The 27,633-nt window shown below is 43.0% G+C and overlaps 1 protein-coding gene across 1 annotated transcript in view; it reads left to right on the top strand.

Moving 5' to 3' along the window:
- Nucleotides 1-2,973: 2,973 nt before the first annotated feature.
- The window catches only part of tex2 (testis expressed 2), a 29,603-nt gene continuing 4,943 nt past the window's right edge, over nt 2,974-27,633 (top strand). The window contains exons 1-8 of the mRNA XM_054608066.1: nt 2,974-3,662; nt 4,630-4,694; nt 17,521-19,297; nt 21,380-21,580; nt 22,782-23,145; nt 23,752-24,044; nt 24,967-25,110; nt 25,257-25,356. Coding sequence (XP_054464041.1) covers nt 17,546-19,297; nt 21,380-21,580; nt 22,782-23,145; nt 23,752-24,044; nt 24,967-25,110; nt 25,257-25,356 — 2,854 coding nt within the window. The 5' untranslated portion in view covers nt 2,974-3,662; nt 4,630-4,694; nt 17,521-17,545. The remainder of the gene's footprint in view (nt 3,663-4,629; nt 4,695-17,520; nt 19,298-21,379; nt 21,581-22,781; nt 23,146-23,751; nt 24,045-24,966; nt 25,111-25,256; nt 25,357-27,633) is intronic.

Genomic DNA, 27,633 nt, shown 5'->3' with positions numbered 1-27,633 from the left:
CTGTTTCTTTATTGTGAAGTCTAAATGGGACAAAAAGGGAAAAAAGAAGTTGCTTTGGTGATGATAAAAATCAAGATGACATTTTATTGTCAATCCTTTGCTCTTCAATAATATTAAGACAATATAAAAATGAATTTTAGGAATAAATTACATCATTTTGTTGGGGTTGGAGGACTTATCACATCATGTCTAAGTTCAGACATTGAATACAAAAAGGGCCCCGCTCCTCTGTTTGTGTGGTGACATGAGATCCAAAGGGTTTTGGCCTTACGAGCTCCAGAAAGTTCTCTCCGTCTCCCCTCTCTGACCTCCTTTCATCCCTCCATCCCTCCGCCTTTCTTCTTTTTTAATACAAATCAGCCACTCAATGCCATGCACATGTTTTAGTGTTATTTGAACTCTGGCAGAGAACTTCAAACAGCTTTCAAAGTGAACTGAGTTTCTCTTTTTTTTTTCTCTCTCACTTGCTCTCCATCTTTTTCTCCTTTTTGAAAGAACACAGCCTTGCTTCCAAGTACACCTGATCAGAAGGTCGAGAGATGGGGATTATGATATGCAAATGAGGCTTTGTTATCAGAGTTGACATTCGTTAGAAAGCCGAACAGAGGAGAGGTTACATGAAAAGGTGGCAGCTCACCCCCCTCCACCCCCTTTTAGCATAACCTCCCCTCTCGAACACATTGGCCTACCTAAGCCCCCTTTTTTTCCATTTAGATCAAAAGGTTACACACAACAAAGAAAGGCCTGTGTGGAAAAGAAACACACACACGCATTCTTCCGTGTACTTTTTACACAGTCAAGACTATTGATTGGTCAACTGCCCCAAAGGTGTCTGTGCACATCTGTACAGTATGCGTCGATGTCGGGATTGGACCGTGTCCTGATGAGGCTGTCATCTCTTGTGCTGTTTAGGCAGAACGGAGGTCTTTGCAATTACCAAACACTGTAGAAAGCCTTTCATGTCTCCCCCCTGCTGTGACAGGATAAGGACGAGGACACACACTCACACACACACACACATATACACACACACACACACACACACATATGAGAGATTGAGTCTTCCTCCTTTCAAATACACACAGAAACGTGCATATGGTCGCCCTCCCCCTGTTCAATCTGCACACGGTTCAGTTCAAAGGAGTCCAAGCGAGGTGGCAGTCTGTGCTACTTTTTCCAGCTATTAGCCTGGCCCGGCCATGTGCAGTGATCTATTGAGGAGTGGGTTTTATGAACTTCATAAAGGGGATGGTTATTAGAGCTTCAGAGTGGAGATGGGCCGTCTGGCCTTTGAGTTGAGCAGCAGGGGTCCCGAGTGCTTTGATGTGAATCGTACTGTTGAGAGGTAGAGGGAGCTACTGAACCCTTACAAAAGACCAAGCCCCTCTTATATAAGTGATAATTGACCCAGTTTTTTTTTTCTTTTCTTTATTTGTCTTTACTTTTTACAACTCAAGAACACGACAAAGACACTCGGACAGCTGATGATGAATAAAGATGTATCCAATATGTAGACATCCTCGTCATACTCTTTATTTTAGTATGGCTTCTTATATCAAAAAATCACTCTCTCAAGACATAAACGACATGACAAAAACGGTCACAAGGTCCATTTAGCAGGTGTCAGTGTTCGATCATTAATAATTATTATTTATTCATTTAAATGACAGCGTCTTAGCTGTACCAATGTTAGTCCCTGAGCAGAAAACAGAATAACGTCTCTGTAGTATAAAATCACACTGACAAGACTGCATATATTCACTTTACAACAACATCAGCAACAACAACACAATAAACAACATTAAGAAACGTCATTATATAACTCAGATGGAGTTTGCTATGTTTCCAAGGTCAGGAACGACTTTTGACAATCAATATATCTCTCTAATAATCAATGATTTATTTCATTTTAATAACTTCTAATGGAAAGGATTGTGTGACATTTGGATGTGATCGTGGGCCTCTTCAGCAGGTGTGAGGAGATCATAGAAAATTCTACTTGGTATTCACTCTCCCTTTCCATAATTCATAAATCAGATCTAAAGTATAGCTGTGCTCAGTATGTCCTGAAGGTGGTGCTGCTGATCCACATCGCAGTCATCAACATCCTCCGCAATATCAGCAGGTTCCTGCAAGTATTCAGGTGCTTTGCAGTGCATCATCCTGCCTGCTAACCAATGGATCCAGATATGGTTTGCATGCACACTTTGCATTCAGATCGCTGTTCTAAATTAGGTGAATTTGTTTTGACGGACCACAATCTCCACACCTGGCTTTAACGCGTCGGACAGAACACAATTTATAAATTGAAAACATTTATTTGCACTCTGTTAAACCTTTCAATTTGCACCTGCTTGTATTATTGACATATAAGATTTTTTTTCTTTACAGTTGTAATACTGCTGAAATAAAGGGCTCTCAAGGATGTGATTATTATACAGTGTTATTTCATATATATATAGATATAAGAACTTGTGAAATACACAGTGATACAAAAGGCTCTATTTAAAGATTTGTGAAACCAGCTCATGAAATATATATCACCAAACCAAGACATGAACTGCACTACTTGCATATAAGATGTCGAAATCAAATTGATCAGTTCAATTTAATAAGAATAAATATTGCCTTTTAAAAAAAACGTTTGTATTAACTCACTTGCATTTTAGGGAACATTGTGAATACGATCAAGGAAAGCTTTAATTATACGACATGTTATTCAAAAGTGAAAACAAAAGGCACTTTATATGAAGATTAAGAAGGAAATTACAGGAAAGAAAAGGAATATGATTTTGGTCACCAAGTTTTTTATAATTATTATCAACCAGGATCAGTAATAAAACATTTAATCTTACAGGTGGCTGTGCATACAGACGCTTCTGTGGCCTGTGTCGGGATGCAACAACCCCCTCTGGCCGCTAGATGGCATCATTTTCAACCAAATTATTCTCAGACCAAACCTGTCGGGTTTGGGATCTACTGGCCACCAGTGTCACGGTGCACCTGGTGGATCTGATCCAGGGGTAGGCTGTGTCTGCAGTCTTTTTGCTTTATAGTTTGATTTTTCTTAAATGACAGCATCTGGAAAACACATCATCATTTTGGATTTGATCTGCGGTGTGTTTACTTGCTGCTCATTGGTCCTGCAGCCGTTTTTTAAAGGGGAGACCGGGTTGCTGGTGCTGTTTGTGGAGGGGAATCCGCGTCTCGTAGTCATGCTGCAACGCCATGACGCAACTCACCCTCTCCTGCTGCAACACAATACAATATGAATCACCAGAGTGCCGACGATGGGACGCTTCTTTCAGGTGTAAATCTCATTTAAATGCTTGCAGAGAAGGGGGGGGGAGTGGCGCTGACTGTCGCCCATTCACTGACTCCATAACACGCCCAGAGCTTCGTGCATTTGTGGCGTAAAAAGTCGGAGAAGGGGGTGTACCGGGGTTTGATCGGTGTCTGTCTGCTCCGGACTCTCGCTGGGTGAGCAGGCTGATCAGGCCAGCCTCCCACCGGCTGCCCCGCCGCGCTCCGTCCGCTCCGCAGGCTCCAGAGAGCGGCTCCGCGCACGGATCCTCACCGCGTTACGCAGAGCCAAAGCCGCGGATGCAGAGCGATCCCAGTGGCCTGCACACGGAGATGCGATAACAACGGTGACATTAAAGGTGTGTTTGGCTTTTTTTGTTGTTGTTGTTGTTGTTGTTGTTGATTTGCCTGATCAGCTGTTCGGTCCATGGCTGTATGACAGTTACACAGCCATAAACCAGCGCAGTCTGTGAGGAGGACAAAGGGGCGGATGGAGACACCAGGAGCCTGAGCTTTACATTTTTTTTTTTTTTTTTTTTTTTTTTTGGGCATTCTTAGTGTTAAAAATAGAAAAATGCATGAGCAGCAACCACATGAAATAAAGCTGTCAGGATGACTGTAGTGCTATAGTGGAGTGTACTTCCCTGTGAAAACACATTTCTGTGTCTGTTTCAGATGTTACATCCTCAGTGTTTGGTTGGATCATGTTGTCCATCACACAGCTGTGTGGACTGGTGTAGGTGATGCACTGTGTAGGTAGGCGGCTGGTTGGATCTGTGGCTCATTATGGCAGCCTGCTGTGAACTGGACAGATCTACATGAGCTACTCAACCCTCTCCCCTCTTGGTCCGCCCCTTCCAAGTAGCAGGCCACAGCATCACAGCCACACAAGGCATCATCCATCACCTAGGCTTTTTATCTGTGTGTCGCCTAATTATGCCAAATCCCCTCTTTTATTCCAGGGATAGACCCCCGTGGGCCAGGACAATGTTGCTTAGCCTGTTGGATCATTTAGAGGGAGTTTATGCTCATTGACCTCATGTGAACTGGTTTCTGAAGGAGTAGTAATGTGGCTTTTAATACAGGTGTGTTAATGAATATGCTATAGTAATTGCAAAATTGTGCTTGACACTGACCTTGTTTTTTTACCCACTCAATGTCCCACTCAATTCTGAAGTTGTGGTTGTTTCATGCAAGACACAAGTTCACAACATTAGCTAGCATCTGTTGTTTAATCACAGCGAAACAACTGTAGCCGGTGTGAAAGTAGATGACAACAGTTGTGCGTTAACCGTTAAACAAATGTGCCTGTCTTTGTTTTTCTAGGCATGTTAGCACCATGACTACAGGTTGTGCTGCAAGAGGAGATTGAATGCCTCTTAAATGTCAAGGTGAGACTTTCTCCTCCTGATTTGACAGTGTGTGTGTGTGTGTGTGTGTGTGTGTGTGTGTGTGTGTGTGTGTGTGTGTGTGTGTGTTTGTTTGTGTGTGTGCGAGTGTGTGTGTGTGTGTGTGTGTGTGTGTGGTGGGTGTGGTGTTAGTAGTGCTGGAATTGATCCAAGGCCTTGAGCAGAAGCTTCCTTCCTCACTTTCTTACCTCACCTTAATTATGTCTCCGTCATGTCGACATCTCTTACTCAACCCCAGTCTTTGGATTCTGTCTGAATCCAAAGACCTATGTCTGTATACATTTTCAAATTCTGCTTTTTCTTATTAAATACCAACATCTCCCACTCTGAGGTGTGTTTGTAGATGAAGGGGGGGTGTGTCACTACGTCTAAAGGGAATACTATTTCTTAGGCTTAATTAGACAAATCGCTGTGAGGGTGAAAGCAAACACTGGCAGCTGAACTACATGAATAAGCTTTTGTTTGTGGATAAAAAGGGACTTGATGGCACACTCTGTCACAAGGCCTTCATTCTCAAACACTGGAGAGTCACAGGAAATCCAGTATGAACATAGAAAACATGTGTGTGTAAAGCTGAAGAAGTCAATGTGATTGGATTCGTTTATGTTTTCATTTGTTTGTGCTCAAGGCTGTGAACATTCAAGTTGAACAGCAGTTCACATTCTGTGCAAAGATAAAATAGTTTAGCTAGAGGGCGTCTGAAGAGCTGACTCTGAGTCAGCGGTTGTTCCTCACATTCTTCTTTGTGGTTTGAACCAGCAAGCAATAAATGAAAATGCTATGACCAAAAAAAAAAAAAAAAAGAGGAAAAAGAATCCTTATCTGTGGCTGTCACAGGACTTTAATAAGACCCCTCCCTGCCTGCCAACCGGGCAACACTCTGCCCATTCATTCATTGCATGTAACCAGAGTCTTCCACAAGCTGCTAGCTTTAGAGTGAAGAGTGCTAACAATAGATTTGTTGGTTGTTAATTAATGATAATTTCTTTGGAGTGGCTTTTAGAAGGAGGCCTGGAGGGCGACTGTGGTTCAGAGGTAGAGCAGGGTCGTCCTTCAATCAGCGGAACGGCGGTTTGATCCCTCGCACCACTTGTCCTTGTCTATGTGTCCAAGGTAGCCCGTGTCATCAGTGTATGAATGGGTTTAAATGGGTGAATGATGAGATGTAGTGTTAAAGCGTTTTGAGTGGTCGGAAGACTAGAAAAGTGCCATACAAGTACAGTTCATCTAATAATAATAATAATACATTTCATTTGTGTAGCGCTTTGAATGGTACTCAAAGGCACTATACATGGTAAAGACAGAGACAATAAAAGCAATAACAATATAAACAAGGTATTTACCATCTACTAGAAGGGATAGTTTGTCTGTGTTGCAGATTTGGCAACTTTCTCACTAGTTTTAGCACATTTTTGAGCCAGTGCTGCTAGCTACTTTCATTTTAAAAGAGTTGGCAACACTAGGCTGGGATTTTTGGTTGGATAATTAAAAAAATCTAGCTTACTCTTGTTACTTTCTCCAGTGTTACCTACCTAACCTTTAATGACACTGTATGTGCCTGTTTACCTCCAAAGTACACCATCAGTAGAAGAGAGAGCATTGGTGACCCATCCAATGTTTGTAGTGGTATGTACGAGAGGTAGCCCCTGAATCTCACTGTATATCAGGTGTCCACAATAGTAATCACCAGGGGTATTCCTCCTACTGTGTGAACTCTGAGAGGTGCCCTGAAAGATGAATTAGACAAAAGAATGGGATATATGTGTTGTTCCTGTTGAGAGAAGTGACATTGAGAGAAAATAGTGTGTGAGCTAATTCTTGTTCGACCTCAACTTCTCCTTATAAATATAGAAATAATCAGTTCGTCATACTATTGTAGACATCTGCCACACCAGACAGGAGTTCAGTTCTGCGCTTGAAAGCAGATCATGACACGATAAGACGAAGGGCAGAGCCAGCCTTATAGCTAAGTTGTTAAGAGACGTAGCACCACCAGCTTGTAGTTTTGGGAAGGCCAAAGCTGTTTCAACATGACAATGCCTCAATGCACAAAGCATGATTCATAAAGAAATGGTGGTTGTGGTGTGGAAAAACTTGACTGGCCTGCACGGAGCCAATCCAACACCTTTTGGGTTGAGTTGGAACACCTGCAGGCCAGACTATATCGCCCCAACATCAGAAAACAACAACGATCTGGTATCCGATACCCTAATTTGAATAAATAACAATTCAGTACATTTATATTTACGTTTTTATTTGTTACACTCTCTTTCACAAAGTTAGAGGAGCCATTTTAAGTCAAGTCTGATGTTGCCTTACACATTAAAGAATTATCCCAGTCCCTTCCACACAGTGAGGCATACAGCTTATAATTTAAGAACTGGTATTGGATCGGTACAAAGCACCTATGGGTGTCCGCATACTTTTGGCCACGCAGTGTCAGTGTGAGCTGAGTTCTGATGAAAATGCAAACATGATCTGCAAAAGCCAAATGATGGCAGATGTGGTAGATGTGATAGTGATGCTGCAAGAAGCGTGACTTTGCTTATGGATTTGTGTGCGAGATAACTGACACACACAGCCCTATTTTGACGTGAAAAGACACACACACACACACACACACACACACACACACATGCACTAATGCATTGACACATGTTGTGTTCATGCTCCATGTCCACACGCTCTGTGTAAAAATAAAAAAGCCACTGGCGCTTGTCAATGTGACGAGCAGCCAGAAGGGTCACGGCTAATGGCTTCTGACACTGCCACAGCTGTGTGTGTGTGTGTGTGTGTGTGTGTGTGTGTGTGTGTGTGTGTGTGTGTGTGTGTGTGTGTGTGTGTGTGTGTGTGTGTGTGTGTGTGTGTGTGTGTGTGTGTGTGTGAACTCTCTGACCAGCTATTGACCAGGATATGAATTCAATAAAGGCACACTGATGAAGCACATGTTCGAATCAACAGCTGAGCTATCCCATAAGCAGTTATTTACTGCAGCTGGAAAAAGAAGTGTTTCTGTAAAGGAAACATCTGTTTGTGCTTAAACTAAAGAAAGAGAGAGGGAGAGAGAGAGAGTAATTCGTGGTGCTTTCCTCTTATTGCGGCTATCTGGTGAAACAGGAAGTTAACGTTTGAGAGAAAGGAGGAAGTCCTTGTTGACTAGATCACAAACAGAGATTAGACCTACACACTAGTAATGCACACACTGTGCAAGTCAGAGGTGTACTTCGCCATTGCCAAACCAAAAAATACCAATTACTAGTACTTACAATATCGTTATTATTATTTTTATGTCTGTGTAGCCAAAGCCTGATATATCTTACTCTGAAATGCCGTAGAGCTTCATGATAAATACACACTTTAAGATACGCCTTTATTTTGAAATCCCCACGGTAAGCTTCTTCCTACAGAGCCAAATTATAACATTTTCAAAACATATTTTAGTAGCTTTTTGTGAGTTTATATACAGTATGTATGATTGTGATTGTGTTTAAACAAACATAACATAGTGTCTGATATTGATCGCAGGCCCCTGAAAAGAATCAAAAGGAATCATTTCATGGCCGACTATGTGATATCATAGCGTTGTCAAGAGTCTATTTAATATTGTATCGTGATGAAACTTGGGATTTTCACCGCAGACAGCCACACTGTTGTACAAAGTGACATGTTCATTTATTAACACAAACAAGAGCTCTGTAGTTTATTTTGATTTGATCACACATTCACTTTAATAGTCCCTAACAAATGCACTATTTTCTCCTAGTTGAGTAACATCCACTAAAAACTATAGTGCCCAGCTGTTTTAGGGAATTACTGAAAAAACAAAACTATATAATTGTTTTGAAGATTTACATCTTCAGTAGGAACCAGTTATATAATATATTGACAACTAAAGTGAACGCTAACATGAGACTGTTGCATCTATTTAAGTTAAGTTTCCGTGAGATTCTGCATGTGCAGCCTTATCTCCAATGACCCAAGATGCTATCTAACATCTGTTTAATGGTTGTTCTGCTGAAGATGGAGAAACGGAGCTCTCACGTACCACCAGCGCCGCTGCCGATTGAGATCACGGATACAGAAAGTCTGATACAGCGAAGATTACAGGTTTCCACACGCAGAGCCGCTGTTAGAAATACACCCTTCTGTTACTTCATGTAACTCATACGCTAATTCTGCTCAGTGTCTGTGTTGATGCATCCATTGTGTGCCACATCACTGTCAAAAACGGGGTGAAAAAATGAAAGAATTAGATATTTTGAGCTGCTTTCAGTGGCCTCAAATCTTCTAACAATGTCGCTCTGGATGGCAGTGCTACTTCTGGACATTATTTAGGAGGTACTTCGAGTAAATGCGTTGAACAAGCATATGTGTACTTTGTGTCTATGTGTTAACACCATGAGAGCTTGCAACAACTCTACACAGTAATCCATGAATGCTAAGTTAAAATAAGATTATTTTACTCTCTTCTCTTATTAGCCCCAGGCTATTATCTCTCCATCATCAATTTCACAGTCTGCATGCGATGGCTTTCGATTACTGCACAGTATTCCCTGCACGCTCACAATTCTGTGAGAGTGTAGGGAGAGTATACACTAAAAGTATCATGGCCCACTTATTCCTGGTGTTCATACAGAATAAAAGCATAACCACATTTCGAATGTTAATACACTCGCTGGTGATTTTGTTTTCTTCTCAGTTTCTCCCCCCAACATCTCCCTCCCTCCCCCCATCACTCCATTCATCATGTAACAGGCTGGATTATGACTAATGCCAAACCCTCCGGCTGTTTGCGGGCTGTCAAGCATCTTTTACACAGATTATAAATTGCTTAATATATTTGGATGCCTGTGTGTGTGTGTGTGTTTGGGTCAGGACTGCGCGTTCCTCCACCTTTTTGATCTCTAAAGTGTCAAATCGGGTTTAGGCAGCACCAGACATCCATATTCGATGCTAATCCGCTAATTATTGAAGCAAAGCGTTAAACCTTGCAATTAAACGAGTGCATTTATGTCTCACAGAGAAGAAGAGTCAACAGCTGAGGTTGTCAGGAGGAAGTAGTCTGATGTTGACAACCATAATTAGAGGTTATTAATTGATCAGGCGCTCCTTTTGGTCTTAGAGAAGGTGGTCTCCAGTACAGATAAGTGATGAACAAACATATTCTCTCTGTCTTTCACTCGCCTCAAAAAGGTAGATCTAAGCTTCTTATATGCTCTTTGGTGCTTTGGTTTAGCTCCTACGCATCCTACACACACACACACACACACACACACACACACACACACACACACACACACACACACACACACACACACACACACACACACTCACTGAGAACCGTTCGCTGAAGATTTGAACAAACACTCCACACACTCCGAGGACACCGGGGTTATACGGTGAGGAAGAGCTGCCTTGACAAAAAAAAGGATGCGGGGATAAGTGCGGAACAAGATGAAAGCTTCACTGTTGGCATGGCAACCACCAGATGATCTGCATGGCAAGGCTTGATGTTTGACGTGTTGACGGTGGATTCTGGGTCGGAGACGGAGAGGTGAAGAAAACAGGTTTGATCCAGAACAGATGCGTGAGTGCTCCTTATCTCCCTGGCTGATGTTTTAGTGGTTTTTTTATTTTTTTATTCTTATCTCGTTACGAGATCCAGAGCAGCGTTGCTCACCATCAAACCTCCGGTCTGCGTTTCCTCTGATGCAGCTCGTGATGCTGTCAGTCGATGTGCTCAGACCCCGGAGCAGCACTCTGCGTGTGCACAGTTCGTGTGTTCATGTGTGCATTTGGAGGTTTGAGGTCTGTTGCTGTTGCGCAAATATATCGGTCTAACAGGCATATTGACAGATCACACAGTAATAGTGTCAGTGTTGTTCACTGTCTATGAGTAATGATAGAGCAGCTCCATTAAAACAGTCTGTAAAGCCTGCTGTGAAATCATTTTATCATTGCAATTTTTTATTTAAATGCTTTATTGCATTTTTTATATATTATTCAGTCTTTATCCAAGGCAAACGGCTGTTTTTTTTTTTTTTTTTTTTACAAACTCTGGAGTAAATGTTGCTTTTGTTCTGTATTAATATTCAATTATATTGAATGGAGCTGATGCGATAAGTCAATTGGCAATTAGTAGAAAATTAATTGGCAATAATTTTATGAACAGAAAATCAAATTGAATCAAAAATAACTTTAATTGGCAACATTTCACTGTTTCCAATTTCTCAATTGTAAATGTTTTCAGGTTTTCGTCTTCTTTGTTAGTTAAATTAATATATATATATATATTTTTTTCTGTTAGTCAGATAAAAAAAGCAATTTGAAAACGTCTGTTTGGGCTCTGGGAAAGTGTGATCACTTTTCACTATTTTCTGACATTTTATGGAATTGATTGATCAATAGAAAAATATTTCTCACTTTAAATCATAATGAAAGTTATCATTAGTTGCAGCCCTGATTAGAATATTGACTAAATTGTCATCTTGCTTAAAGTTTGGTCAAACCTCAACATGAACTGGTTTGTGTGCAGCAGATTCTGCTGTGGAAAGAGCAGTCCTGTTCAGAACTTTGTGCTTGTGTCACTTTTTTCATCTTTCCTTAGAAAGTCAGTCGTTTCCCTCGAGGCTCTGTCTTTTCCTTACCGTTTCTTCTCTCCATGCACCTCCCTTTACTCCTCCACCTCTCTGTCCTTCAGCGAGACCTTTTAAGTGGCCGGCCAGGTGTTTATGGGACCGACCCCTCAGCAGCCTCACAGAGCTTTTCTTATGAACTGCTGCTTGTGTTTGCTTCCCCACAGTCAGTCAGAGTTTCTTTGACTTCTGTGGTAAACTAAGGCCTTAGATTATATGGCAATAAACCTGAAATCATTGTTTGGCTCTTCTTTCTCAAGTGCCCCTTGTCACTTATCCTGTCTTGTCTCATTGTTTCTTTTTTAGAAGAACTATATAAACAACCAGTAAAACTCTGATTGTCATTTTCGCCTGCATTCTTTCATCTAAGCATACGGTACATTTACAAATATTAATGTACAGTACTTCATTTGTTTGTGGTATAACCAGGGTGCTGGTGATGACGGGGACCAGAGAGCAGTGGAGCATCGAAAAAAACCTTATTGTGTGTTAATCTGCGTGCTCTCTGCTGTGTGTACTCAGCTTGAAGACAAAGGACGGTCCTCAGCCTTTGTGTCTTTTTCTATTTTTCTCTCTCTCTCTCTACCTGCTTTAGGTGCTCTCTCTGTCTATTACCTGAATCCCCCGCTCCAGCCTCCCTTTGTGCCACTTTTGTTTGCATTCATACACATCCAGGCAACTGCACACATCATGTGACTAAGGAGCTCATTTCTGTATGTGTGTGTGTCTCTAGGCAGTTAGTGACAATCGACTGCTCCATCAGCCTCTCTCTCTTTCTCTGTATGTGTGTGTGTGTGCATCCTGTGTTCATCTTGAATCTCTCTGTCTCACCCGATCTATCTCCCCGCTGTCACCCGCACCCTTTTAATGCCTCGCCGACTTGTTTCATACTTGACTCGCTCTCCCTTTTTCCTCCTGCCCCCATTTTTCACACAGTCATCTGCTCAGTATGCTCCTGACGCCAGCCCTCATTTTCTTTTTTCCTCGTTTTTACTTTTCTGTTTGATCTGTCCTTCTGTGGAAACTTGGCATGCTAACTTAACATCCTTCAGCAGAGGTCGTATCAGTCTGTCCTCGAAACCTGCTGACGCATCCAATCGCATCGGCACCCGGTTACTTAAGGAGAATTATTCAGTAGTTTAGGTCTGGCACAGATTACGGTGGCCTGAAGTAGACAGGATGGTGAAGTTCTCAATTGAACAAATACAGTAAGCAGGAAATCCAACAGAAACACCAACAAATGTTATATTATACTGCTAATAATCTTTTGATTGTCCTCGTCATTGCAAAGATTTGTGGATGTTTTATTTCCATCAGATGCTTGAACGTTGGTTTTTGAAAGCCAGAATATCTCAACATCTTCTGAAGTAACTGTCTTTTAATGTACCTTTAACTTATTTTGATAATGTTCATTTAGTCTCCCATTTCTTCTCTTTCTCTCACTCCTTTCACCTCCCTCTCTCTATTAATGCTCTGAGGTCGACCTGTGATTGAAGCAACGTCTCACATACCAATGTTTCAATTGATTCATAATCAATAGACATGACCTCTTATGCAGGTATTGAGCATGATCTAATAATCATAGAGACGTTACACGCATCGTGTCATACTCTGAAAACCACACCCACCACAGGGGGAAAACCACTGGCGTCACAATATGCAATGAATTCTACCTGAATTCCTGCCATTGCTTACCTCAACAACAACAGCCATTATCTCTTAATGTGTAAATGTACCGCAGTCTGTGCTCCCTGGTGTTGTGTGACTCTCCTATAAGGACAGTAGGTCCTCATCTCTCCCTCTCCACACGCCTCCTTGGGGCTTGATATTTGTCAGGCTGTGTGACACTCCAGAAGTATCTACCCATCCATCAAATGCAGAGCGAGGAGGAGAGGGAAACCCGGTAATAAAAAAGGAAGAAAGAGGGACTGAAAAGAAGGCACATATGTAATCTGTCACACCCGGTGTATCAGCTAGCAGGAAAAAAACAAGCGGAAAAAAGAAATGCTGCCTTTTGGAGGCACAGCTGGAGGTGTTAAATCAATTAAGATTGCTTCTTGGCTCTTCGAAAATGGAGTAAATTGGTGTTTATTTCAGCGGTTCATTCAGCTGAGAGAAGAGAGACTCGTTATGCTGAAGGCGGCACAAACTGTGGACCATAAATACGTCTCCATCTCTCTTTCAGCACCCACTCTCCCTCCTCTTCAACACGCATCCTCATCATTTATGCCCAGTTATGAAAATACACATGTAAATTTAAATGGTGTCAATGTATTTGGAGTTGAAGCAGGAAGGGATTACAGATTGTGGAGAAGGAAATGTATCTATTTTTGGACATATATTACAAAAACATTTTTTTCATATAGAAGTTCTTCACTGCACATTTTTCACTGTTACATTTTCTACTTTTCTCTCCGGTCTCCTATTTTTACTTTGAGTCCACGTTCTTTTTCTACTGTCTGTTCACCCTTTTATATCATTCTTATTCCCTGCTGCTTTTAGCCCCCTCCCCTCCTCTCTTTCCTCCCGGTCGGGCTGGCCTTAGCTGATTAGAGTGGCCCTGCTTGCCTTAATTAATTGGATAAAGTCTTGTCTCAGTGCCAGACTCCTTTCCTCGTCCTCATCCAGAAGCGGCTAAAACAAACACAGGGCTTTTTTTAATGGCAGCCCAGCACTGAGGAAAGGAAAGAGCAAAAACTGTGGGTGTGTCAGCAAACATTGTGCAGGTTTGCACTTTATTCAACCTGAAACTAGACATGTTACGAATATGTCATCTATGTTTTAACTCTCACATAGCCTACGACCTGTTGGTCCGTATATGAGCCAAATTCATGTAAAAAAAATGCTTATGCCTCTATATGACCCACATAAGAACATGTGACAATCAGTGAGAGGGTTGGCTGTTCTTAATGCATGTCATTGGGTCCAATAAAATCAGATGAAACTATTTACTGCACACAGTTCAGACTCTAGCAGAGCCACCGGCAGCGATCAGCCCCCTTAAGACGGACCCTGATCCGGCTTTGTTGCCACCTTCGACCTGCAGTTGGAGATGCGGTGGCTCCTCCTCCGGCCAGAAGCAGAGGGTTAGGGAGCCAACACTGGACTGAGCTGGGTAGACTGTTTGACCCTTCTGTAGTAAAATTAGAGGTTTAATAAGCTTCTTCTCGCTTTTCTGGTGTGCAAAAACACTATCGCTTTAGTCCACTGGGACCGCCCAAATCAACACAAAATGAAAGTTCCCCGTAGAAGCTTTAACTGCATTGAAATGAACAAGAAAATAACAAAGAAGAAGTAGTTATCTACAAAATAAGGTATCTTTTTATCCCAATGTAGCGTAATAGAGATAGCTAAGAAAATTTAAAAAAAAATGAGTCTCAAGGTGGGACTTTTACTAAGTTATTTTCATTATCAATTAATCTGCAATTCATTTCTTCATTAACTGCTTATCTTATAGTCTATAAAAAGCCAAAGGGTTGTGAAATACATCTAAACTTCTGAGAGCCCAAAATGACTTTCAGTTGCTGTGAATTATGTAATTCTGTGGTTTGTTTGTTTCTTCACTTGCGATTCCAGCTGAACCGTGAATGTTCTGTTAAAGATGCTTTAGACCGAAAGCTAAACTTAAGTGTACTCTGCATAGGTCTAAATGTGCAGATATCTATTCAATCAGTTGCAGCATTTTTGGATACTTCCAGCACCGTATTTGTGTGGTAGATTATCCTGCAGTTGCTATGCATTATGAAAGAAAGGCACCAAATTTTGGTATTTAAGAAACTGGAACGGGTAAATATTCGGCAGTTGTGCTTGAAAATAGAAAATGAATGATCAAAGTGGTTGCTGATTCATTTTCTTTCATTCAAAATCATTCTCTTGCCTTTTCACTTGCGCATGCATGTGGACATTAAGTACACAAACAGAACACACCAGTGCCTAACGTGTCAGTTTTAGATTATGAGGTTTACTCATCAGTAGAATGGTATTTGCGTGATTCAGTGTCTTTTGGCTGCACACTCCTAAAACCTGACTCCAGGAAAAATCTTGGAACCCTCCTCCTCTTCTCACCCTGTCGACCTCCACGATGCTTAAATCCGTCCTTGAGGCTTTATGACGACAACACCCCCTTCCATCTCCATGGCTCCGTCTCCCCACTCGTTTGTCTCCTCCCCCTTCATCACTACATCACTCTGTTGTCTGTGTCATCCTCCCTGTGTTCTCTCTCTGTATCTGCTTTCTTTAAGTGAATACGACTTCCAAAAAAGCTTGTCTGTGAAAGGTCATCTGCAGCCTCCATAGACCCCCCCATGGCTCTCCATCTTTCTTTCTTTTTGTTGCTCTCTTTTCTGCCTCTCTCTTTTTACTTGTTTTTATTCGATCTGCTGTGCCCCCGAGCACAGCCATGGCAGAAACAACACACACACACACACACAGAGAACCCACTGTAGTACAGCCAACCGAGAGGCTGGCTGTGAAAGTCAAATGCTCTGTTATTCCATCCCAGCAAATACAATCTCTGGAGATGCAGTGCCAACCGGAGAGCCCCGAGGGACATTGGGGCTTTCTCAGAAATGCAGACGATCACACAAGCTAACTGCTCTGTAGCTCCCCTCCTCCTTTCATTGCAGGACATTTCTAACAACCGTGCAGAGTGACTGTGTGTGTTTGTGTGTTTGTCTTTCTTTGTGTGCTTGTTTTGGCCTGCCCGTTTGATAATGCTAACCAGAGATGATGGACTCAATGCGATGTGGAAGAACAAACAGGCACAATAACTCAATAACAACGAGGCCTCATTCAGTGAAATCACTAGATGATGAATGACTTTAGTTCCAAGACTCGACAATAGACGCCTTATTCCTGTGATCACTGGAGCCTAACGGCTTCCTTGTTGTGTGATTATGTCATGCATATTGTTATGTGTGGACGGGGTGAAGGAGGGGTTTCTTATATTTATGTATATGTTTATGCTTTTTACGATCCAATAAAGATCAGAAATAATGCAATACATAACCGTTATAGCCTTAGTAAAAGATTAAATTAAAGGACTAAATGACGGACACAAGAAATTAAATGAGCAGTATTAGAACAATATTTGAGCTATTATTTAAATTAATAAAAACTGTGCTGTGCTTGGCAGTGCATTTTGAGGTTCATCATTTTAAATTAATTTGTAAATACAGGTTCTCAACCTTTTTTACCACATAAGTTTAAAGCTGCACTAATTGATATGTTTATATGAAAAAGTTGATAATGTATAATGTGTAATGAGAAGGGTGTTATCCGCAGGTAATCAGTCCTGCCCAGTTATAGTGAAACATGAACAGTACGCTAATCTGAATGTCAGAATCAAATGGCAGAAAATGTGGTGGAGACCAAAACGGAGGTGAAATATCTATTTATATTAAATATTGTACTTAAATTACCCAGGTGGCTAGAAACATGTGTCCAAATGAATGTTAATGTTGCTCTGTATCTGCTGGATGGAAAAAAAGATGCTAACATGATAGCCATATCAACTTTAAAAGGTGACAATGTGTCGCTGTCAATGTTGTATTTGTGGCTTGTTGCACTGCCACAATGTGGACTTAAAAATCAATTTTATTCAGTTTTAAGTTGAATAATAATAATGTTTTTTTTACATTCGCTAGTGAGAGATGCAGCCACCCTTTTGTCTTCTCCTGTCTCGTCTTCACCACCTCACAGCATTTAGCCAGCTGCAGTCTGCCTCCCGTGGAGGGGGGAGTTAAATACAGCTGAAGTGCTGAAGGCCCATCTCCTCAAGGCTCATGTGTTCTGAAGTAACCCATTAATCATGTTGCTATAGCGGGGGTTAGTGAGTGAGTGGGCTGCTGTTAAGACAGAGAGAGGCCAGGCCTGAGAGCAACTCGGTCTGTCAGCTAAAGAGTTGCATAATGAGGGCTAATGGATCGCGGAGCATGGACATACCTGTCCAGTCTACTCACATTAGGATGAACAGAGAGCTTCAGGCCTGTTCTCTTCTGTCCTATGTGCTGTATGTGTGTGTGCATGGATAATATGGGAATCTCTGAAGTTATTTAATCAAATTGCTGATTTTGCGCTGCAATTTGTCAACTTCCTTGCTTGCACCGATGTTTCATACCAGTGTTTCTGTGGTTATTAACGGTGTACTGCTTCTGTCTCGGTGTCTCCCGCAGGCTGTGAGCCTTGTGCAGGGTGGAGATGAGCAGTCAGGGCAACAGCAGCAAGGGAGGTGGCCAGCATGCTGACACTCCACCACCTCGTCACGCCCCTGGACCCAAGCTGCAGGTGCAGCGCTCCCTCTCTCGTGACACCATCACCATCCACTTCTCTGCTCTGGGGAAAGAGGAAGACGACGAGGAAGAGGAGCTCTACGGTGTACCTCTTGGATCTGCCGGGGTTGAATCTGAGCTTGATTTTGCAGGGGGAGTTCAAGGTCTAGAAGCTTCAGGGGCCGAAGACCGGTCCGTCGCCACGGGCTTGGAGGCAAATGAGGAGCTGCTGTTTGAATCTGCTGGTGGTCAGACCTCCTCTGGAGCTGCTGTGCTCCCTGTTTCCTCCACCATCTTGTCTGTGCAGCCCTCAGACCCACACACACCCTCTCCAGCCATGACTATTATCCCTGGCTCCACGCAGCCCCACCTGAGCACCACTCCTCCTGCCAGCTCCTCCTGGCCCTCTGAACGACCTTCAGCCAATCCCCCATCCACGAGCTCTAGCTCCTCCTCCCCCTGCAAGTCTGCAGCGCTGTCCTCCTCCAAGCCTTTCCTCAGCCTGGTCAGGTCCTTGTCCAATGATGTTGAGTCTCGGGAAACCGCCGCTGCTCCCATCACCGTTGCGCCATCGCAGTCACGGCACCGTCACTTAATGAAATCTTTTGTAAAGTCTCTTTCCACGGACACTTCGAAGGCTGAACATCAGGAAGGGCCTCTTCACCAATATCTCCATCACCCTCCTCATCAGCAGCAGCAAGTGCAGTCATCCCAGCGGCCTCCACCTCGCAACATGCAGCTTTTCAAACAGTTCTCCCAGCCCCGCTTGTGCTCAAGCCCCGTCATTGTCACTAAAGCAGGTGGGGACTCCAAAACGGCGCCCTCTTCCCCGATCATGTCCCCAGATGGCAGGTCTTTCTTCAAGGTCCAAGAGGTGGAGGCCAGGATAGAGGATACCAAGCGACGGCTGTCAGAGGTGATGTCGGACCCCTTGCAGCTTTTTAGTAAGATCATGGGAGACGAGTCTGGCGGGGGAGCTGCTGCCACTCATCGGTCCAAATCGCTGTCCTCCAGTGCGTCAGAGCTCAGCGGAGGGACGGCGGTGAACGGACACACGGAAGGTAACAACAACTATAGCATCAAGGAGGAGGAAGGGGCAGAAGAGGAAGAAACCCCCAAGGGGAAGGGCCCCGACTCCGTTTTTTTCTCCTTTCCTTCACTGGGACCGGCCCCAACCGTCCCCCCGGCCTCCTCTTTCACTTTCCCCAAATCCCCGTCCCTAACTCTGGGCCGCTGCTCCATGTCGGCCCTGGTGGCTCGGCAGGAAGACGAGGACTTCTGTGAACTGTACAGTGAAGACTTTGAGTTGTGTACCGATACAGAAACACCAGATGGGGACCGTCCCGCGTCCCGGCAGCCCCATACTGGTAGCACTGGGTTGTGTAGTGAACTTGACTCAGAGGAGGAGGAGGAGGAAAAAGAGGAGGAGGAGGTGGTGGAGTCGGTGCCAGTGACCGGCCTCATCTTCCTGACACAGGTGGTCTACTGGTATATAATCCTTCCAATGCCACCATATGTATGTGCGGTGGTGCATGGGATAGTAGCTGGGTTCATGTTGGCCTTGCTGGTCCTCTGGCTGTCCTCTCCTCGACCCTCCTCATCAAATACGAGAAGAGGGAGGCGAGGGATAAAGCCCTGGAATGTGGCCCAGCTGGATATCAAAGAACCGGGAACCTTCAAGGTGAGACAAAGCTCAGCATGGTTTGGACTTTGTTGCTGTATGACTTCAACATGACTTCTGTAGCAAGTGTCCTTGATTTACTGGCTCTAGGACTTCTATCAAGGTCTTTCTCTGGTGCAACATAATGAATTGCATATTTAGGATGCATTATTTGCGCAAATTTACAGGAGAGTCGCCGATTTTTAGGCATACTTGCATAAAACACATTGTTCTATATGGCAAAGAGTCAAGATAACTTATATTAGGTTTATGCTGCAGACACATGGAAAGTTAGACCGAGCACAGCGTATCAATTTATTCGACAAAATGTAATTGAGGCCGGCAGAGAATAACGGGCAACGGTAACAGTAGATGGCATTGCCGCCCAAGTTAAGATATTCAAATTATTGGCCATAATAACTTAAAATAAAATAATAAGTATTTTCTAAACAGTACAACATTACCATAGCAACATGTTGTAATGCGTGTTTGTTTGTTTTCCCTTGCTGTCCAGAAGATGTTGACCAGATTTTACACATGTAGTTGATAGCATCTGTGTGATATTTGCCTATGGCACTGCAGTTTATCTTACCGTGCCTTAAGTGAGAATGCCAAACAGTGCACAGAATGCAAAACTTCCTTGATGGTTTACTATCAAGTATAAGCTTAATTGTTGTCAGTCAGATTTTGTTTTGTATCTTTACACTAGCCAACCACTGAAATTTCCCCTGTTGTTTCAATTGAAGTTGCTTTGCTCACAGAGCCTCCTTTGGGACTGATAAGGTAGGAGTTTGGAACTGTAATTAAACTCCATACAGCCTCATGAGGACCAGCAGCAAAATATTGGGGAATTTTATTACACTTTTTCTTCAGTGATGGATACAGTTTGGCTTTGAACCAAACATTTGAGAACATCATCCGCATCTGCCCCCTGTCCTCAGTCAACCTCACTCAGTGCTGCAGAGACTCTGCTCGAAGAGAAATGTTTAATAGTTGGAGGGAGTTATGTAAGCATGTGTACTTGTTTGTGTGTTTGTGTGTGTGTGTGTGTGTGTGTGTGTGTGTGTGTGTGTGTGTGTGTGTGTGTGTGTGTGTGTGTGTGTGTGTGTTAGTGGGTACCAAGCTGTTGCACAGGAGAGCCTTTTGGCCAGAGGGCACAGCTGTTCCCAAAGAGGAGCGCTGTGGTTGTGCAGAACATGATACACACATTTGAATGACGGACCCCTGAGCACACAAGTGCAGGGCAACAGCATCTCTCTCTACCTCCGAGGATCAACAAAGAAACCGTGTTTCAGACGCCCCGTTTTATCTTTTGTTGTGTTGTATGAACTTTGTGGCACAACACTTCTGAGGGAAGGTTTGTTTTGAAATATACTGCTACATGATTTTGTTAAGATTCTAGAAAAATACAGCAAGGAGTGATTTTAATTGACAGTAACCCTAACCTCCAAAATTGATGTATCCCCTACATTTAATTTTCATGTTTTATCATTCAAGTCCAACAATGCTTTGTGCCATTAGGTAATCATAGATATATTGTTTTCTTAGCGTCCGTGTTGGCACGAAATTTCAGTACAAATGTATATATATTTTGTCTATCAGGGAGAACCTTTAGGTTTTTATTTAAAAACTCTCATGTAATAAATATCAGCCTCAAACTTCCAGTATCATTTTGGCTATATTCACTAGTGGGGAGATCAAAACAGACAGCTCAGTCTTCTTTCACTTCACACTTACCTCTTGCTTTCTTTTTCAAGACATCCTTTTGAGCTGAATGACTTAGAATCCTCATGAGCAGGTTAAAGGATGCTTTCTTCTGTCATCTCCCAGACGACATATGCACAATAAACCTTTGACAGAGGAAAGTTCAAACATAACATTTGAGTACATGGGTAATCATGCCTGCCAAAGAAAATAACAACAATCTTTGTACAGTACAAACACCAATATTAATTCACCAGTAACCAAATGGAAGATTAACTAGTGAGAGGACGTTTTCCCCCAAATCTTCTGTGTTTGGCTCGGAGTTTGATGTTTGTACATTTACTGTGAGTCGCTGTCAATTAACACTCCTCCCCTCTTCCCCAACCTTCAATCTCTCAGGGCTGGATGAACGAGATCCACAGCTACGACCCGGAGATGTACCACGCCACCCTGACCCACTCCGTTTACGTCCGCCTGGAAGGCTCCATCCTGCGTCTGTCCAAGCCCAACCGGAACATCTCCCGCCGCGCCACACACAACGAGCCCAAACCTGACGTCACCTACATCAGCCAGAAGATCTACGACCTGACGGACAGCAAGGTGTGCCGGTTGTGGGTGAATGTGGCTAATGAGGAATGCAAGAGAGAAGCTGAAATGTGTTTGTGTGTGAGGGAAAGAAAGACATTAATGTGTTAAGTGTGTGTGTCGCTTTGCTGGCTCCTCAGTGTATTTGTGTCTTTGATGATAATCCTAACAGATAGTGACATCAAGCACACGTCCCCTCATATTTGCCTTTGCCTGAGTGCATGCTTGCTAATAGGTCAAGTTCACTGTCAAAGCTGCTCATTCTCAGTGTCACACAGTGTGTGTAAACATAGAGTGGATATCACAGGTCACTGACCCTGTACACACAACTTTGCGTTTTGTGCAGTAGTGTGCTGACTCGATGGTTTTGTATTTCTGAAGGCAGGGCAGTAAGAAGACTTGTATCATATCGTGGAGCAAAGGAGTCATTATGGCTGTCCTCATCATGCAGCTACGCTTCTGTCCTTCTCCTGCAACTGAATGGCTCCCGAAAATGTCATTACTCCAGCATTATTGTGGATGTTGAGTCTGTCTTAAATGTTACCTGGATTTATAGAAGCTGGATTTATTTTAATAGTGTCCCCAAACATGCATTTGTCTGCTCAGAGTCAAGGTCTTATTGTTCTGACATAATACCACACGGCTACACCCAAGAGGCAACCACTGCTTCTGAAAAGTGCCCGCTGAAAACTCGAGGCTCCGAAAAACGCCAAACCTACGTCCACTTCTTATCTACTGTTCATGGGTCACACACACCCAAGTTAATACAACCGTGCGGTGTTTACATTTCAGCAATGTTTATATCTGTATGAGAGTTATGTTCGGCTGGAGCAGGTATTTATGCTTGAATGAATGTAAACAAAATGCATGTACCATTAGAACATACTGTACAGCACTGAATAATGGCAAATGCTAGCTATTATGCTAGCTACTTTCATAATTAATAAAACAAAGGACATGATCTTACATTGCTGGTCAAAGACCAATTGAGCTTTGGGTTAAATACATAATATGAGTCATTTGCATTTGTGAAGTTACAGTCCCCCAGCTGATGCCACTCACACCATGGGGCAAGTCTGTCACATAATATTTCAAAGTATTTAGTTTGTCCTCATTTCCATGAGGGCATTCTACTGCCCCCCAAAACAACAACAAAACACTTTGACATCATTGTCTTCATGCGTTTGATTGTATTAACTCTATATGCTCCCCATAGATCAACCTGGTGCCCCAAAGCCTGGCCAGGAAGAGAGTTTGGAACAAAAAGTACCCCATTTGCATTGAGCTGGCCAAGCAAGAGGACTTCATGTCTAAGGCCCAGGGAGAGAAGCCCGAAGCCGGCGAGGAGAGATTAACGGGGCCGTGTGAGAAACTGGAACGGACGGACAAATGTGAGAAAGTTGAGGTAGCAGGATCGTCAGAGGAACCCAAAAGACCGACCTCTGGAGGGGGGGATCTGACAATCTACTTGTTTGGGAGGACGGGTCGGGAAAAGGAGGAGTGGTTCCGGAGATTTCTTCTGGCGTCCCGACCGAAGTCAGAGGGGAGAAGTGGAAGTCTGCCCGGCATCTGCAAGAGTGGTGAGTTTGACACTGAGACATGCACAGTATGTGAGTTTATCTGGATCTAGCATCCTTTCCTCGCACTGTGTCTGCACAGACAGTCAGAAGAGTATGTAACTGCACAGCCATCAGATCTGTGCATAAACCCCGGCTTAGGGACTGACAATCCCCTCAACTAGCGAACAGATGAGTGTGAATGGGTCAGCAGGATTACATGCACAAAGAAGCAGCATATTACAGCGTTGGTCTCCATTGTGGGATATAAGCCCGCAAGGATAAGAACCGACTCAAAGGCGAACACTAGCAGTGTGTAGGTAAAGTGATAAAAGGCAGTGCAGGGTGAACAGGATTACTGTAAAGATGATATAAGTGTCAAGACCTGTTTTGTGGTTATACATAGCAGATGACACTGCATCTTCTCAGAGAGAAGATGCAGTGTCATCTGATGTGAAGCATGCTGATTCAGAGTGCTGCAGAAATGAATGAAAAGATAGATCCAAGGACTTGAGCATGAATTATGTATGTGGAATGTGATGCATTGATTTCAATCACTGAAAATGTTGTTGATGCATAATTAAGCTTCCCTTACTCATCCCATCCTTGTCCCCCTCCCTCCACTTTTAGCCTTCTTGCCCTCCCACAGCCGCAGTAGCAGCCCCCAATCTGGCGGAGGCCTGGAGGCCGACAGCAGGAGCAGCAGACGGGGAAGCCTGGAGGAGCTGTCTCAGTCTCGGCACAGAGAGACCTCCTCTGCTCCCTCCGGTGGCTCCGCTGGAGGGATGAAGCAGAAGATGCAGCTGGACTACAACGTCTACATGGCCAAGTATATCAACCCCCAGGCAGCACAGGGGAGCCCAACTGCCGCTGACAGTCCTGGTCCAGCAAGCCCCGAGAGCAGCCCCAAAACTACAAAAAAGGTAGGAGATGGACAGACACAAGGCTGGAAAGACATGAACACAAAAATCAGGCAAACTAGTCTTTTTGGGACTCCTGGTGATTTGACTTGGTCATAGATAATTTGTAGATATTAGTAATTGTAGATTTGTTAGTGAAATAATAGCAATTAATTGCATTTCCCCTAAAGCTACCCTGTTGAGTTCTTGACCACTAGTAGTGCTATGGAGCAATGTTTCCGAGCGGGCCCCGTTTTGTTTGTCTCGCTGTCCGGCTGATTTGACAGTTGATGGTGGTAGCGCGCAAAAGTAAACCCCTGGTTTTAACACGTGCTCTGTATCTGCATACATTATCTTGATTGTGACGTATCAGGTCAAGGGAAGCAATGCCATGGCCGGGCCTAATTTATTTATTTTGCAAGGGAAGACATACTTTATAGCTACTACTATTAATTGTAGCTTTTGCCGGGCTTGGTTTAGCTAGCAGCTGGAGATGGAGTTAGACCATTCAACTTTCTGGTCAATTTTTTTTTAGAAACTGATTTCAATTCCACTTTGCATTTACATGCATTTTCTTTTCTAGTCCGGGAAAGATATCCAGATGTGTCAGACGTGAACATTGCTTTTGTTTGTTGACAAGAAAACTGCTTCAAACAGAGTACCTTTTAATCCTGTGGCCCTGTCATGTAGAGCGGTCTGCGTCTTAATCTAGTTTGCAGACCTTAGTTATTTGAGTTAATATAGTGAATTTGTTCAGGGCAGGTCATAAGAGTTAAGCCTGTGTCATGTGGCCCACCAACAGGCTAATCCAGCCATGGAAGGTGATGAGCCTGCATTAACCCTAGGCTTCATATAGACTGCCATTTTACTCGATCGGAACCTTTTAGCTTAACTTTATGTCAAGAAAGTTAAAGCTACAGTATAAACCTGTTTGTGTGCCCTTCAGGTACGCAGGACTTCAGAGGATCCTGTGGAGCCTGAGGCCTGGGTCAACGCCTCTGTGGGAAGGATATTCTGGGACTTCCTGGGAGAGAAATACTGGGCCAACGTAGTCTCCAAAAAGATCCAGATGAAGCTCAGTAAGATCCGGGTGGGTACTGGTGCTAGCTGGTACAAACATACATCTACTATCAGAAAAATGTTCGTCCAATGTGATCAGTTCAAGAGACAATTTCTCTGTCTCTCTGATGGTTGTATTTCATGTCTGTTTTTTTTTCTTTGTCTTCTGTGTTTCAGCTGCCATATGTCATGAACGAGCTGACTCTGACAGAGCTAGACATGGGCTTTTCCATCCCTAAGATCCTCCATGCCTCCAAACCCTCTGTGGACCACCAAGGTAGGAAGAGAATGTTTTCAGATTATCTTATTTGCCTGAAAACAATCTTCTTCCTCTTCCTCTGCTCTCCTCCATCCCTCATCGTAACCCAGCCGGTTTATCAGTTCTCCCTCTTGCCTTTTCGACAGAACAGTGAGACATGTTCTCATTTGTCTTTTCCCCCTCAATCTATCCATCTTCTTCACCTCCCTCTCCTACTCCTACTGTTCCTCCATCTTCCCTTTAGCTTTGCTCCTCTTCTCTCTGGATTAAGATGTTTCCCCCTTCCTCCAAACCCTCTCTCTCCCTCTCTCTCTCTCCCCTCTGGAGCCGAGCCCCTCTACGTGCCTCGCTCTATTAAGCCTCAGTAATTAAACTTCACGTCTCCGGGTCCCCCTCATCCATTACTGAGACTCTGACTCACCCTGCCCACCCGCCCGCCTTGAACCCCAGCAAAGAGATTGGTTGGAAATACAGAGACAATGCAGATATGTGAGGCATATTAATTCCTACCGAGGTGGCAGGATGGGGGAGAAAATGAGAAAAGAGGAGCTTAAGGAGGGGAGAAGAAGGGATGATGTTGTAGGAGTTGTGTTTCTATCATTAGTGGTGCTTTAGAAGAGAGAAGAACAAAGGAGGAGATCTTTTCCCTAAAAGTATATGTATGTAATGTGTAGGTTGTAGGGCGTGGATTTGAAATGATCAGGGTTTGTCCAAAGATGGTTTTGTCTGAATTGATATCAGTGTAAAGATATAAAAGCATTGAAAGTGTGATTTGTTTTACTGTTCAGTTGAAGCAGACAGTCATGAGTCATTCTCTCGTCAGCCACATTTCCACGGCCGAGTCTGCAACGCTCATTAATGTGTTCTGTCTGAACCTATACTCCCACAGAAGTATACTCACGAGGCGTAAACAGTTGATTGCGGCACATAATTAGTCCTGGTGGACTGGCATCTCTAGAAGTGCTGCGCTGTAAACCCCCATGAACAGAACAGGATGCATTTGCTTGGATAGTAAAATTCCTAATTTGATATCCTGTTGATATATTTATTTTTCTCTCGTGATGATGATAAGAAGGAGAGTGAGTGAGTGCTTCCTGCCCTCTTAATGTTGAGAGGGCATGATTTGATTTATAGTGTTTTTAACTCTGCTCCAAGACACACTAGATGCACACAAGCTATTGTAGAGCTTTGCAATTACTTTTGCATCACAGCACCTTGAGATTTCATTGTATTTTAAAGTGTGCTATATAAATAAAATCCATTATTATTATTACTGATGTTATTAAATATATATTTTTATTGAGTACCTAGATATTGATAATCAGTTCTACTAGGCGATCATGAAATAGGTTTGGGTGATATGGTCACTGTAAAGAAAAATAAACAGTTGAGGTGCAAAATGTGTTTCTGATCTAGCAGTAATGGTGAAGTAGGTGTTGTCAGAATAAATATGTTTATATATTTATGTGTTGTCTCTATCAGAAGGGTTTATCATGTTGCGAGCATGAACATGTTATGAGACGGTATTACATAGATGGTTTGAGTGAGGATGGTGTGAGTAAATAGGTCATCATGTAACTTGTGACATTTTATGACATCACATGCAGTGAGCTAAAGAGATATTAGAAATATGGACATTTAGGACATAGCATGTATTTATAACATGTATAGTAATGGTTATTTCTGTACAGCATTAAACATCATCAATGTTTCATCATGTTTATGCACTATTACCATCTAAGTTTAGCATGTTAGCATGTCAACATTTGATGATTCTCAGTGTAGCTGAGGCTGATGGGAATGTTATTAGTTTTATATATCAGATATTTGGTCATAAACCAGAGCTTTGGACAGATTGACATTCATTTGATAATGGTGCCAGATGAGAAGTAACTGGATCACCACAGTCCATAAAGACTATGAATGTCTGCACCACATTGCATGGAAATCCATCCAACAGTCCAGACATCTCACTCTGCACCATAAATGTCAACCTGCTGGTCGCACTAGAGAAAAAGTTGGGGATTACCAAAGTCAATAATGTGCATTATCTGGGCAGCATGCACACCTGGACCTAACTTGATGGCAATTATTGTCACAGTTGACGAGAAAATACAACAAAAAACTAAAATGTCAACTACGGTGGTGCTGCAGGAAAAGAAAAAGGCGTTTTTCAAAGTCCGTACGTTGCATCCTCTTGGGATCATAGATGTCTGTACATAATTGTATGGCAGTCTATCCAATTGTTCAGCTATGTATTGCAATGACTTAGATACAAGGCAATATCTTGTCTTG

The sequence above is a fragment of the Anoplopoma fimbria genome, chromosome 11, assembly GCF_027596085.1.
Source record: "Anoplopoma fimbria isolate UVic2021 breed Golden Eagle Sablefish chromosome 11, Afim_UVic_2022, whole genome shotgun sequence".
Classification (NCBI taxonomy): Eukaryota; Metazoa; Chordata; class Actinopteri; order Perciformes; family Anoplopomatidae; genus Anoplopoma; species Anoplopoma fimbria.
This window is presented reverse-complemented; position numbering and strand designations above follow the sequence as displayed.